The sequence below is a fragment of the Pelobates fuscus genome, chromosome 12, assembly GCF_036172605.1.
Source record: "Pelobates fuscus isolate aPelFus1 chromosome 12, aPelFus1.pri, whole genome shotgun sequence".
Classification (NCBI taxonomy): domain Eukaryota; kingdom Metazoa; phylum Chordata; class Amphibia; order Anura; family Pelobatidae; genus Pelobates; species Pelobates fuscus.
This window is the reverse complement of record NC_086328.1, coordinates 15770624-15786354: the sequence shown is the minus strand read 5'-3', so window position 1 is coordinate 15786354 and position 15731 is coordinate 15770624. Positions and strand designations below refer to the sequence as shown.

At 40.4% G+C, this 15731-nt stretch overlaps 1 protein-coding gene across 1 annotated transcript in view; it reads right to left on the bottom strand.

Moving 5' to 3' along the window:
* Positions 1–15304, bottom strand: part of PEPD (peptidase D) — a 154418-nt gene extending 139114 nt beyond the window's left edge. Inside the window, exon 1 of the mRNA XM_063437660.1 lies at positions 15198–15304. Coding sequence (XP_063293730.1) covers positions 15198–15214 — 17 coding nt within the window. The 5' untranslated portion in view covers positions 15215–15304. The remainder of the gene's footprint in view (positions 1–15197) is intronic.
* Between the last annotated feature and the right edge of the window lie 427 nt (positions 15305–15731).

Sequence of the window (15731 nt, the reverse complement as noted above, 5' to 3'; positions counted from 1 at the left end):
TTTTTTTTTTTTTTTTCAAAATGGAAAATTTACAGAATAGCGGTAAGTTATCGGCTATTGGCCTGAAAGTTCACAGAATATCAGTATCGGCCCCCCCAAAAAATCAATATCGGTCGATCCTAATAATAATAATAATAATAATAATAATAACCCAATAGCAATCTTTAACTATGATATTTTTGTGAGCAGTTCAGCACTCCAGGTGCTGCTAAATAAACTCTTAATTATCAGTACTTTGTGTGCGCTGGGTCACAGCAATGGATTGCTTTGCACTCTTACCTATGTAAAGAGTTCTGTTGTTTTTATAATGCCTGGAGGGTCCCTTTAACCCACAGGGGGTCCTTGGAAATTATGTTTAAATACGGAAAGAGCCCTTGAATCCGACCTAGGAAATCCTATAAGATTTGGGCATTATTTATAATTGAATGACAGAGAACGTCCACCTACAGTACATTAAAATGTAAAGCCTGTTTTTTTTCCTCACCAGCAAAATAAAAAATATGTCTTAGCAAAACTCAGCACAGAAGCATTTTATTTTCCTCTTTTTTACATTTTTATAATCATCGTGCATTAAAATGTAATATACGGTGAGAAGAGGTTTTTTTCTCAGATTGGCCAAGAGAGGCAGAGAAGATGAATCAATAAACTGATGGGAGGGACAAATTAGGAAGCCTTTCCAGGGTTTTTTCCCCCCACAGACTGTGTGGCATGTTTATATACAAGCATTCAGTTTGTAATGATCATTGAATTTCCATTCTGTCCTCAAAAACCGTTGTGCCATTGGTGTAAAGATTTACAATTGCCAGCATAACAGGAGTGTATAGATACGTTCTATACGGGTCATATTTGCAAATTACATTCTTTTTAGAAGATGTAATTAACTACCAGAAAACAAACTTTTTTTTTTTTTTAGCTCAGGGCATCATAAACTTTAAAAGGGACCCTGGAGTAACTAAAACGACTTTAGTTTAATGAAATGGTTTTAGTGAATAGATCATGCCCCTGAAGTCTCACTGCTCAATTTTCTGTCATTTAGGAGTTTAATCGCTTTTGGTTTTGTTTATGCGGCCCTAGCCACACCTCCCCGGCTGTGACTGACACATCCTGCAGGAAAACAAAATGGTTTTACTTTCAAACAGATGTAGCTTATTTTTAACGTTTTTATCTCCTGCTCTGTAAATTGATCTTTAATTAAGTGTTCTTGCATAGCAAGACCACTTTATGTTATCTCACATATATATTATTATTATTATTGCCAAATTTATCACCCTAACTCCTCCCACAGTTTTTACACTACATAGACAGTAATATACTGAAACGTGCGGATTGTTCCCGATCGGATTGCTATTACTTTGTGGAACATTTCGCCTGAATGGTTCACGGAATATTGTCGTTCTCGTGGCGAAATTGGTCCCATAGGAATGAATGGCAAAGCTAGAGTGGGAGCTGGCAAAAGCTGAAAAATCAGGACATGATTTCTAAACTGCCACCACTCTTATATCAAAACGTTCAGCTATCCCTGCTGCCACTAAACATGTCCACGGCTAAGCCATTGTCCTGATAGGTTTCACAATATGACCATTTGTTTGCAACTCACGCCGTCCATTGGTAAATTTGGCTATAATAAGAACAATAATATATAATGAGATAACATTAAGCGGTCTATCGATGAAAGAACACTTAATAAACTGTAGTTGTCTGGTGACTATAGTGTCCCTTTAACCCTGTAATAGAAACATTGCAATTTCTACAAAACTACAATGTTTTACACTGCGGGGCTAAAAAGATAAGGCCACTGCACTCGGTCCACATCATTGAGATGATACGGTCTGGTTGCCTTTAGTTTCCCCTTAAATAAATATTTTATGCACGATAACCACTATAGCATGTAATATCATTGCGCTTGTATCCATGCTTCCTTGTGAGATATCTTTGGCGATATGAGATAGGACATCATAGCCTGTGATGGGATTTCAGCTAGGCCCAACATTTTGTAGAAAGAAAAGTCATGCGCTCACTCCCATCACTGGGCGGCAGCAAATGACTACAGTACACATCAGCCCCAATACATAGTAAAAAAACAAAGAAAAACAAGTTACCTGCGCTCTCTCCTTTATCCCTATGTATTTTTAAACAAATTGAGGTTTTTTAGTTAGCTCCAAAGGCCATGAGAGGATGAGCCCACCTGCCAACGTCAAGGCAGACCCCCGAAGGTGGGTCCTAACTCTAACCATTCACCTTGCTTCCTTGAGCCTCTGGCAAAAATCTCTAATGAGACAGAAAGGGGTATTTTTTATATACACCCCTATACATTATTAACCCTTAATAGGGAACACATGGGATGGGCGGCTGCATTGTAACAAGGCTCAGTAATACAAAAAATGGATACAAATGCAGAAAGAAAAGTCCTGCGCTCACTCCCATCACTGGGCGGCTGCAATGACTACAGTACACATCAGCCCCAATATATAGTAAAAAACAAAGAAAAACAAGTTACCTGCGCTCTCTCCTTAATCCCGATGTATTTTTAAACAAATGGAGGTTTCCAACATTTTGTGGGCCTACAATCTCCATGTGGCATATACTAGTACAGGTATCTGTTAGTTAGTTACGTGTAGCTAAGATACTGTCATCAATGTACTGAGCATGTGCTGATTTGAAAAACCGCATTCCATTCTCCAAGTGCCATACTGCCTATCCATATAAGGTAATGCTGTAAATACTTTTTGCTGATTAGAAACATAGAATGTGACGGCAGATAAGAACCAATCGGCCCATCTAGTCTGCCCAATTCTCTAAATACTTTCATTAGTCCCTGGCCTTATCTTATAGTTAGGATAGCCTTATGCGCATGCTTAAACTCTCTCACTGTGTTAACCTTTTAGTTACCCAATCAAAAAAATCAATAAGATTAGTTTGGCATGATCTCCCTGAAGTAAACCCATGTTGTCTCTGATCTTGAAATCCATGTGATTTTAGATGTTCAATAATCCTATCCTTTAACATGGTTTCCATCACTTTCCCCACTACTGAAGTAAGGCTTACTGGCCTATAGTTGCCAGACTCCTCCCTATTACCTTTCTTGTGAATGGGCACAACATTCGCTAACTTCCAATCTTCTGGGACTACTCCTGTTATCAATGATTGGTTAAATAAATCTGTTAATCGTTTTGCTATTACACCACTAAGCTCTTTTAATAACTTTGGGTGTATTCCATCAGGTCCCATCGACTTATTTTGTCTTTACTTTTGACAGTTGAAATAGAACCTCTTCCTCTGTAAACTCACATGTAACAAATGACTCATTTGTACTTTTTCCTAACTGAGGCCCCTTTCCTTCATTTTCTTCTGTAAATACTAAACAAAAATATGAATTGAGGCAGGGGTAAGGGAACAGATGGGGGGGATGTATAGTCTATAAAAAGCCTGTACTCCATGTGCTCAGACTTTTTGAACATGAATTCAGCGGAGACCCGATCGGTGAGAATATAAACCTTTGCTTCCTGAACTGACCTGTGTCCGGACTCTGTGCGTGGCTACTTCAGTGTTCCCAGTCTTCATCCAAACACCAATGCTCTTATACAGTGATGTCCAAAAGGTAGATCCCCAGATGTTTTAAAACTACAGCTTCCATGATGCTTTGTCATTCTAAAGGCATTTTAAAAAGGCATGCAAAGCATTTGGGATTTGTAGTTCTACAACACCTGGGGATCTGCCTTTAGGGCATCTCTGCTTTTCTATATTTAACCCCTTAAGGACACATGACATGTGTGACATGTCATGATTCCCTTTTATTCAAGAAGTTTGGTCCTTAAGGGGTTAAAGGACCCCTATAGGCACCCAGACCACTGACGCTTAATGAAGTGGTCTGGGTGCCAGGTCCAGCTAGGATTAACCCTTTCTTCTATAAACATAGCAGTTTCAGAGAAACTGCTATGTTTATAAATGGGTTAATCCAGCCTCTAGTGGCTGTCTCATTGACAGCCGCTAGAGGCGCTTCCACGCTTCTCACTCTGATTTTCACAGTGAGAAGACGCCAGCGTCCATAGGAAAGCATTGAAAATGCTTTCCTATGGACTGGCTGAAAGCACGCGGCTCCTGCCGCGCAAGCGCATTCAGCTGATGACTGCAATATGGAGGAGGAGAGGAGGAGGAGAGTTCCCCGCCTGGCGCTGGAGAAAGAGGTACGTTTAACCCCTTCCACCCCCTAGAACCCGGCGGGAGGGGGGCCCTGAGGGTGGGGGCAGGAGTATGTTTTCCTGGCACTATAGTGGTCCTTTAACAATCAGTAAGGGAGGCATATGGCTGAAATGCCGATGGGCTTTAAACATGGTTTCAGCTAGCTTTACCCCATTCAATGCTGCATTTACAGTTGTAGGATTTGAAGATATTGACGATATTCTTTGGAGAGAAAGTAATGAAACAATGTACTCCATTGGGGAGGGGGCAGTGTGCACTGCGGACACAACAGATTTTAATTCTACCCCATAATAATGATAATATAGAAAGAAAAAAAAATCATTCAGTTTTACAAAAGGAACAGTTCTACGGTAAACCAACAAGAACAAAAATCCCAACTCTTAATCGGAGAGTAAAGATCTCTTAATGCAACCACAGCAGAAAGCCTGCAATAAAAACTGTACATTGGCATTTTCCAAGTTTATCGATTTCTTCACAAGCAATTCAATTAGTTACTTATTGAAAAGAATTGTTAACACTTTGCTTTCCAGAGGAGCCTGAAATCTTGAGTCTATAAATGTATGTGATCCCTGCCGGCTGCAAAAATAAATAAAAAATGAGAAAGAATTTTTTCAAAAGTCGTTGGAATATTGGTCTCTCTGTGCAGTAATGTCTATTGATGCCTTGTGGCAGGAAATATACAAGAAAACTGGGACAATTCTTTATGAAACAGCAATATTTGGTCTTGTGCCAGAGTTTGATTTTGTGGTGATTTTTGACCAAACAGTTAAGGGGACACTATAGTCACCAGAACAACTACAGATTAATGTAATTGTTCTGGGGAGTATAATAATTCCCTTTAGGCTTTTTCATCCAAACACTGCTTTTTCAGAGAAAAGGCAGTGTTAACAGTGAACCTGAGGGATACCTCCTGTGACCACTTCTCAGATGGCCATTGGAGGAGCTTCCTTGGGCAGTGCTGCACAGTAGGCAGCACTGCAGTTCAGCGTCACCACGCTGTGCATGGAGACACTGAGTTTTCCTCAGAGATGAATTGATTCAATGCATCTCTATGAGGAGGTGTTGATTGGCCAAAACAGTGTTTGGCTCTGCCCCCATTCCACCTCCTTGACGATTTGAGCCAATCCAATGATTTGCCTTTGGCAAAAAAAATCGTACATTTGGATGATGTCACCAAGGAGGCAGATCGGGGCAGGGCAGCGCTTGCCCACCTGCACGGCGCTAGAAATAACTTTTAGCCCTTTCTAAGAGGGTTAAAGGCAGTCCATGCCACCTAAATGGTGGTTTTATCACTATAGGGTCAGGAATACAGGTTTGTGTTCCTGACCCTATAGTGTTCCTTTAAAGGTTTTTTTTGTTGTTGTTGTTGTTGTTTTTTTAAATATTGTAATGTCTGATTGTGGGAAGCGTTCATTCAGCTCATATCATATTTCTATTGAGCCGACAGGTGTATGGACTGACTGGAAAACATTTTGCACAGTTCCAATTAGGTTCATTAATATAATATGTGAGAAAAAACATGGACTCCAAGTATTGCCACACTCTGTAACCATTATTATTGGCAGTTATATAGCGCCAATTTATTTCATAGCGCTTTACAATATTATATATACAAAGGATGGGTTTTACAGCAAATGAGAAACTATTACATGTAGTAACTAAAGGGTAATGAGGACCCTGCAACACTGCTCGAATGAACTTACAACCTACAGGAGGTGGGGGGTATAAAACACCAGGAAGGAACGGGGGCGTTGGGGATAACAACAACACGAGAGAGTGTGAGAAAGAAGCGGAATTAGAAGGTGAGAATTGAGTGAGGACCCCCTAATTAAACAGAGAGAAATAAATATATAGTTGAGGAATGACAGTTACCCAGGAAGTCCATAGACTAGCATGAAATGAAGGGTTTTAAGGGATACTTAAAGGGCCACTAAAGGCACTCAGACAAGTTCATCTCAGTGATCCTTTAGTATAAACCCAGCAATCTGAAACATTTGATTGATGCAGTAAAGCAATTTACCTCCCATGCACACTAGCCTCCCAATACTCCCTTATTAGTAAATCTCGAACGACTTCTCACAGTTCGCACAGATTGGAGGTTTACACAGGTGGAGAGGCACAGAGGGGAGCAACGTTTGCAGTCACAAATGATCATGGCTTTCTAATGCTTCTCAATGAGCTGTAGTACTGCTCAATAAGAAGGGGGGGAAGGCATGATTAGGAAACACTTTTGCACATTATAGTGTTGCTTTAAAGGGAAGCTATATTGAAGTTATCTGGATGAAGGGCCCCTATCCCCTTAACCTTGCAAAATTAAACATCGCATTTTTAGAGAAACTGCATCTTGTGACTGTCTCCCAGATAGCCACTAAAGGTGCCTCGTGCAGTTTTACTGCGCTTAACTCTATGAAACAAAACTGGAGGTCCTCACGTTTTGCATAATGACATCCTGCTTCTTGGAAAATCCCATGGGAAGCAATGATTGAATGCTTTTCTATGGCGAAGCCTTAATGCGTGTGTGGCACACGCGCATTAGGTTTCTGGATTGCCCTGACGACGTCAGAGGAGGAGCCCAATCCAATGGACATTAGTACTGGAATCAGGTGTTTAACCCCTTTTTTTTTGCCAGCTGGGTGGGGCTGCAGGGGCATAGGGACACTGTAGTGCAGTTTATTCTATAAACAAAAGAATTTAGTGTAGAGAATTGCAAACCAAACTACAAAGTTAAATGAACACTATAATGTTAGGAATACAGTTTTGGGATTCCTAACACTATAGTGTTAATTTAACTTTGCAGTTTGGTTTTCAATTCTCTATCTACACTAAATTATTTTGTTTAGAGAATAAACTACAGAGGTTTATTCCTTACACTGTGAAATGTAGCAAATTGAACACAAAGATAATTGACTTGATAAAATTATCCAACTCAGCTTGGCTATTTAATCTACATTTTGCATTTCGGATTGTAATTTTACAATTTGGTGTTTAGTGATTAATCCCCATTTATTTGTATACACACAGACAGCCTTGCTGCTTGGTCCATTGAGTTAGCACTCAGAAGAGCAGTCCAATTCATCTCCCTTATATAACCATATCAGTACTACAGATGGGTATAGCTCCTCCCACTACTCAATTGAACAGGAACACCTCCTAAATAAACAAGAAAAGAGAGACTTCCTCCCCTGCCCCCTCAGTCTTTTTTCCTGTCTACTTCACTTGGACAGGATGTTTTACCGGATTTTTATTTCCTTGTGGCTTACTCGGGTCTAAGAGTATCATTGGTAGTTCTGCCTCTCTCCCCATGGAAGCCTCAGGACATAGCACCTCACTAAGGGTGACCCCGTAGAGGACTCACCGGAGAGCTACACTGCAGTGACCCTGTAGGTAGCAGCTGGACATGCCAGACTCCCTGAGGTGATAATTCACATTTAGGGTACACTACTACCTGATTGGAATCTACTAGTATCCTAGTACCAGTAACATTTTTCAATTCCTTCAAGATGAATTTAAAAAAAGATCTTGGCCTCAGTTCCTGGAAAGTGCGTATTTCAGCTCTCTCCGCCCTTTTAGATCAGAATCATCATTTGATCCTTATATAAGCAGATTTTCTCAAGCGGTCCTGAATTTTCGCCATCCAATAAAGTCTTGCTCTGATTCATAGGACTTGCCTCTAGTGCTGCAGCCCTTGTCTGGTACTCCATCTGAACCTTTAGAGTAGATTTCTCTCTTGACTTGACTGTCAATACTGTCCTTCTGGTGGTACTTACTTCAGGAAGAAGGATCTCAGAGCCTCAGCCTCTTTCATGCAAGTCCCCTTTTTTATTTCTACAAGAAGATACGTCGTACAATTCCAGCCTTTCGTCCTAAAGTGGTATACTTCTTCCATATTAACCAAGGCATCATCATGCCTCCATTCTTTCTCCATCCCTCATCTGAGGAAGAAAATGGCATTGCATGGTCTAGACCTGGTACATGGTCTGTCTGCTTACCTGAACTGTACCGCTGGCATCAGGAAAACATATAGCCTTTTTTCATCATTCCTTCAGGATACAAGATGGATCAAGCTGCTTCTACTTCTTCTATGGGCCGGTGGATAATCTCAGCCATTAGTCAGGCTTACAAAGCTTCTGGTGTTCCAGTTCCATCCGGTCTTCGGGCTCATTCCACCAAATCATTGTCTGTTTTCATAGGCAGCTGCAGCCAATATTGCTCCTGACCGCATTGTTCAGTAGCAAACTGGTCATCATTTAAAGGACCACTATAGGCACCCAGACCACTTCAGCTTAATGAAGTGGTCTGGGTGCCAGGTCCATCTAGGATTAACCCTGCCTGCTCTAGAAACTGCTATGTTTACCTATGGGTTAATCCAGCCTCTAGTGGCTGTCTCATTGACAGCCGCTAGAGGTGCTTCCGCGCTTCTCACAGTTAGAGGACGCCAGCGTCCAAAGAGAATGCATTCCTATGTATTGGATGCGCATTCAGCCGATGAGAACCGAAGGAGAAGGAGGGAGCCCGGCGCTGGAGAAAGGCAAGCGATTAACCCCCTTCCTCCCCCTTCAGCCCGGAGGGAGTGGGACCCTGAGGGTGGGGGCACCCTCAGGGCACTATAGTGCCAGGAAAACGAGTTTGTTTTCCTGGCACTATAGTGGTCCTTTAACACCTTCATCCATCATGATCAGCTAAATGTGGCCAGGTCTTTTACCACTGATTTTAGTGTTCTTATTGCTGCCTTATAGTTACATTTGTAAATAAATGGTTTTCTTTTGCATTAACCCCTTCCCGACCGCGGACGGAAATGTTCCGTCAACCTTGTCCTTCAGTTAAGGATCGTTGACCGAATATTTCCGTCATTTACTAAAAAGTTAACCCCAGATCGCCACGATCGCGGGGTTAACGGTGCTCCGGTCTGCCTCTGTATTAGAGGCAGACCGGGAGCACCCGATCGGGCTGCCCCAGCACCGGTGCTCGATCTGACAGGCTGTCAGAGCGAGCACATGTGCTCCATATACTCACCTTCCGCCTCCCTGCACTTCCGGGTTCTGTGTGAAGTGCAGGGAGACGGATCAGTGCTGCTGATCTTCTCCCTGTGTAAAAAAAAAAAAAAAAAAAAAAAAATATAAAGTTAAATCCCACCCCCCCTTTCCCCTGCTTTAATAAAATTAACCCCTTCCCTGCCAATTGATCACTGACTACAGTGATCAAAATACAGATCACAGTATTATACGTTAGTGGGGAATTGGGGGATTTGGTGTTAGGCTAACTAGGGGTTAACGTTAAAAAAAATTTTAAAATAAGCTTTAAAAAGGTAAAAAAAAAAAGAATTAAAATGTTTTAGTAACGTTTAAGTAAAAAAAAAAAAAAAAAAAATATACCACCGCCCTTTACCCAGTCTAAATAAAAATGAACCCCTTCCCTGCCAGTTGATCATTGCCTACAGTAATCTAAATACAGATCACAGTATTATACTGTGATCTAATTGTTTTTAACCCCTGAGGATTAACTTTTTTTTAACCCTCAGGGGTTCAATTTATTTAATTAATTTTAATATGTTTTAATTATATATTTTGCTAGCTGGGGTGGGTGGGAGTTATGGGAAAATGGTGAATTTACTGTTAGTGCTGCTTACTGCTAGTTAGGGGTTAACGGTAAAAGAAAAGTTTAGAAAAAAATGTAAAAGTGTAAAAAAAGTTAAGAAAGTGTAAAACATTTAATAAGTAAAACAAAGTTTAAAAACAGGTTTTACAAAGTAAAAAAAGTTTTACAAAGTAAAAAAAAAAAAAAGACATAAAAAAATGCTCATTACCACTACACTTTGTACAAGCTAGCGGAAAAATGATCCCACGCTAAGGTTCAAAATGTCTTTTGAATTACCCTGGGATGTCTTCTTTAAGAAATGGTATGCCTTTATGGTGTAATTGGATTATATAGCCTTGAAAAATACTCTAAAATAGGACATGGACACAGCGTAAAAATTCAAAGTTTGAAAAAAACTGGAATGGCTGTGTCTCAAATGTGCCCCTTCAATGTCCAAATATACCCGGCAAAGGTACATACGGGGGTATTGCTGCACTCAGCCGACATAGCTGAGAAACATATGAAGTAGTATACAGTCGTAGTACACATAAGGTTTGCAAAATATACTGCACAAACTCACTTTGTGTGTCAAAAATGCAGAAACAATGCTTATTACCACTACACTTGGTACAAGCTAGCGGAAAAATGATCCCACGCTAAGGTTCAAAATATGCATTTTGAAATACCCTGGGATGTGTTCTTTAAGAAATGGTATGCCTTTATAGTGTAGTTGTAATATGTAGCCTGCTCAAGTGCTCCAAAGTGGGACACGGACGCATCAAAACCCTCCATGAAAATTCACACTTAAAAACCTTAACTTGTTAAGTCTTTTTTACAGCAGTGTAATTTCACAAAATAGTGTCTAGGTCATACATTTGGCATATTGTTTTACTCAGAAGGATTAGCTGAGCATAATTTGGGGGGTTTGAACTTAGTGGCACATATAAAATGTACAAAATGCCCCAAATTATTTTTTTACCACATACTTTGGCATATATTGGTGAAAAAAATGGGGGCATGTTAAAGCACAATATGCACCATATGAGATACTCTGAGGTGTCTACTTTTACAAATGGTAGGCCTTTGTGGGGGGTTTTTGAACAGTCAAACTGCTATAATACCCCAAATTGAAGGATAGGCCCATTAAATCCGCCTCTCAAAATACTACTGTAAATGTTGAAACGGACAGGTCTCCTATATGGCACTGTAGCTTCACGAAATAGTGCCAAAGACATACAATGGGGGTACCGTTGTACTCAGCAGAAGTAACTGAACACATAATAAAACTTTGTACAGGAATAGCACACACCAACTTTAAAAAATACACATTATTTGTTATAAGTTTGTGTGCCAAAAACCCCAAAAAACTAAATTTTACTCCAATATTTAGCAGAGATTGGCAGTGAAATGACTACGTAGAAAGTGTCAAAACAACCTTAGGTAAATAGCCTGCGATGTCTACTTTATATAAATATATATACTTTTGTGTGGCAATTTTGTTTTCTTTTATGGCTATTAAGCTTACAAGACAAACATACCAAATTCTAAAATCGCTCCACATTAAAAGTTTATTTTACTCCTTGTGCTTTGTGACCTGTAACTACCAAAAAAACTGAAAATCCCAGACACATTATATATTCTGTAAATCAGAACAACTAAATGAATTTATTTTTAATTACTTTCTTTAACCTGCACTAATTGGGCACACATTATTATTGCAAAAACTGTACAAAAACCACAACATTTTTCTTTTTTTTGCATTTTTGTAATAAATAAGTATATATATATATATATATATATATATATATATATATATTACATCAAATTAAAGCCCTTTCTGTCATTTAAAAAAAAAAAACAGTATATAATATGTGTCGGTGCAACAAACGAGAGAGATGCAAATTGCAGTTGAACGCATACAGCAAGAAAATGCTTGTGTCATTAAGCGTAAGACAAGCTTCTGAAGCTCTGTCCTTAAGGGGTTAATCTTGGCGTTTAGTTTACCTTTCAGCTTGGGTACACCCACTTGTAGTGCTGCGATGGATATATCCAAGAAAACAGAAAATGTATACCATACTTACCGATATTTTTGTTTCCCGTATATAGGCCATGCCAGCACTATAGTCCCTCCTTTTATTGAATTTGTTTGTAGCTTTGGACTAACACTGGAGGGAAATGCAACTATGCAAATTAGCTTTTATTTTATTTTTTTCAAGAAACTCAGTTGCCCCCACAATGATGTATAACACTGGCCCCGTTAGTTTTTGTCTCTAGTGTTACAAAGTTACAATGACAGTGGGTATCGGAAATAAAATGGGGTATTCAGATCCATTTTACTTGCCAAACTGTTACCATCAATCTCCTGATATGTAGTCAGAGGGTAAATCAGGATAAGCTTGTGACAAAGCATTTCTAATGTATCCCAGGCATGTATTTTGTAAAATATACACATTTTCACCCTACCCAACACCACAAAAGAGACATCTGATAGTCAGATGTGGATATCACAAGATATATCAGCAAAGAAATACCAGAACAGAACTCAAGAAACGACAGACAGTGTTTCTCAAGTCATAGGACCAAAATATAACCACCTAAACAAAAGGCAGACTTGATTGTTGCTTCTAAATTATGTTACATGGAACTATGCTAAGTGAACGAAAGCGATTTATCTAAACAAGCATTTCACAAATAACAATTTATGATGAGCCACTAAAATCTTCTGTATAGAATTATGTCTGGTCTTCAGAAGCTCAATGATTCTTCATGTTTACCATATAAGTATACGATTCATAACTTGCTATAGACAAATTCTGACTGATCAGCAAAAGCTTAATCAGCAAGAGTGAAAGGGTGACGCCAACTAACAGGCTGAGCAAAGGTTTCAGATATTTAAACTCTTCACCTACACCAGGATCTTAAAATGATCTCTCAGAATAAGCAAGCTGTTTTTGAGATTATATTGTTGCAGATTAACCTGTATGTATGTGGACATAATTACAACCGCTTTAGGAGTAGCAATGGCTCATTAGTGGCCATGTCTCAATTCTCTGCTATTTAGGAGTTACATAATTTTTGTTTCTGTCCATGCAACCCAAGCCACAGCTCCCCTGGCTGTGACTGACACAGCCTGCTTAAAAATAAAGGTTTCATTTTTAATCAGATGTTAACTTACTTTGGATATTTTTATCTCTTGCTCCATAAATTGAACTTTAAATCACACACTGCAAGGTCTAGCTAGCTATTAACAGAGCATAATAAATTCTAATTTAAACATAATTTGCAATAAAGGAAGTATACACATTAGATCTCACTTGACAGGAAGTGTTTAGAAAGACTGTGCAAGTCAGATGTGACTTGGATGCATAAACAAAGATATTTAGCTCCTAAATAGCATTGAATTGAGCAATGAGACTGCAGGGTCATGATCTATACACCAAAATACACTTATTAGACGATCCAGAAAACAAACATTACAATAGAGAACACATAGAAACTGTACAGCAAAATGAATGGGGTCAGGATAAACATTGTATTGATTAGAAGATAATGAAGCTTATTTTTCTGTATAATTTTCTTTGAAGATTAAATTGAAGAATTATCTTTTTTCCCCAGCAGAATGGCTGATCTCTATATATCGGTCTGCGTATCTGAGAGGTGGTCACGCTTAATAAACCAGATTTGCTGCCTCAGCCTTACAGACTATCAAACAGGTCATCTTCTGACCTTTAGCTGGTTAAATGAGATTCCAACTTGTTCTGAAGCATTAAAACATTATTTCATATAAAAATGTCAGTGTTCCCATACACAAAACATAATCCAGGTTATTCCAGACCAAAGTGCTGAATTTGGAGCAATCAGCAGGAACATTTTATAACTTTTTCAGAATACTCCTTTATTGCAACACACACACACACGATATAAAGAACTTTGCATACAGTACAAATACAGAAAAACACTTTGTATCAGCAGAACAAGTCCGATAACGTACAGCAATCCCTGCACTCCTCTCTTTCTAACTTCATTGCCCACTGTCCTGAGCCATTAAGCTCTATTTCACCAAGATGTCCTTATGCACCATTCTACCTGGTGCCCACCTATTCTGGTTTTTGTCCTGCAACTTCCTGAACCGTTATGTCACAAGCTCAACTGTTGTATTCCTCCATTCAATGCTATGACCTCACCTATTCACTCCATCTTGTACCATCCATCTCTGCTTCCTCTAACTGCTCTATTTTGCTCCCCTTAACCCCATCCATGGTCAGTGCTGCCTCATGCATCACCCCAGCTCAATGCTCCCCCTGCCAAATTTGGGCTTCATGTCCCCATCCACACAAGCCCCCTTTCTGCTTCATGCCATCACCCCTACATGCCCCTATTCTGCACCATGCCATCACCCCTACATGCCTCATTTCTGCACCATGCCCTCACCCCTACATGCCTCATTTCTGCACCATGCCCTCACCCCTACATGCCTCATTTCTGCACCATGCCCTCACCCCTACATGCCTCATTTCTGCACCATGCCCTCACCCCTACATGCCTCATTTCTGCACCATGCCCTCACCCCTACATGCCTCATTTCTGCACCATGCCCTCACCCCTACATGCCTCATTTCTGCACCATGCCCTCACCCCTACATGCCTCATTTCTGCACCATGCCCTCACCCCTACATGCCTCATTTCTGCACCATGCCCTCACCCCTACATGCCTCATTTCTGCACCATGCCCTCACCCCTACATGCCTCATTTCTGCACCATGCCCTCACCCCTACATGCCTCATTTCTGCACCATGCCCTCACCCCTACATGCCTCATTTCTGCACCATGCCCTCACCCCTACATGCCTCATTTCTGCTCCATGCCCTCACCCCTACATGCCTCATTTCTGCTCCATGCCCCCACCCCTACATGCCTCATTTCTGCTCCATGCCCCCACCCCTACATGCCTCATTTCTGCTCCATGCCCTCACCCCTACATGCCTCATTTCTGCTCCATGCCCTCACCCCTACATGTCCAATTTCTGCTCCATGCCCTCACCCCTACATGTCCCATTTCTGCTCCATGCCCTCACCCCTACATGTCCCATTTCTGCTCCATGCCCTCACCCCTACATGTCCCATTTCTGCTCCATGCACAATTTCTCCTGCACCCCCCTCCCGCTATGCCCCATTCATTATACAGAGGATGTACATGTCTCTACACTCACACAGTGTCTCCCAGCAGTGTACCAGAGTAATATCTATACAGCCCCAGTCTGGGTTTAGTTTTGTATTTCAGTAACCAGCGCTTCCCACAGGCAGCATTGCAAGCTCTGGCCCCCTGCAGACACAGGATGTGCTGGCTCTCCGCCCTGACAGGGCATATCACACATTTTACATAATAAATAACAATATGGTCCTTCACACTCAGGCACTCACCCCTGGACAGAAGACATGATGCTCTGACTGTCACTGCTCGGACTTTGTCTGTCAGCTGACACTGCTCACTCTCTGAGCCTGGTGGGCGGGGCTTAGCGTTCCAAGCCTCGTTCCTGTCCCATGGATCTCAATGCTAGTCTAAATAGTTCTAATTCGTTACCATAGAGACCTGTTAGAAAGAGAGAGAGATGATAGAATGATAGAGAGATACTTCCACCCAAACATTCCCTGTCAGCATGTTCATATTATAATATGTCCATTTATTGTGCAATACATCAGATGTCAGCATTTATTTTAAAAACTGCAACCTGTGATTGCCTCAGAAAATATGGTCACCCTCCCCAGACATAATACTGTTTACACAATAACTGTAACTTCACAGAACAACCTCTACCTAATACTTGTTTTTTTTCTAGAGTGTATTTCATTAATTGCAATTAATAAGACACAGGAATATAAAATGTATTTCTACAGAAAATAAAATATATATATTATTGATATTGATACCTTAGAGAGAGTTCAGAGAAGGGCTAC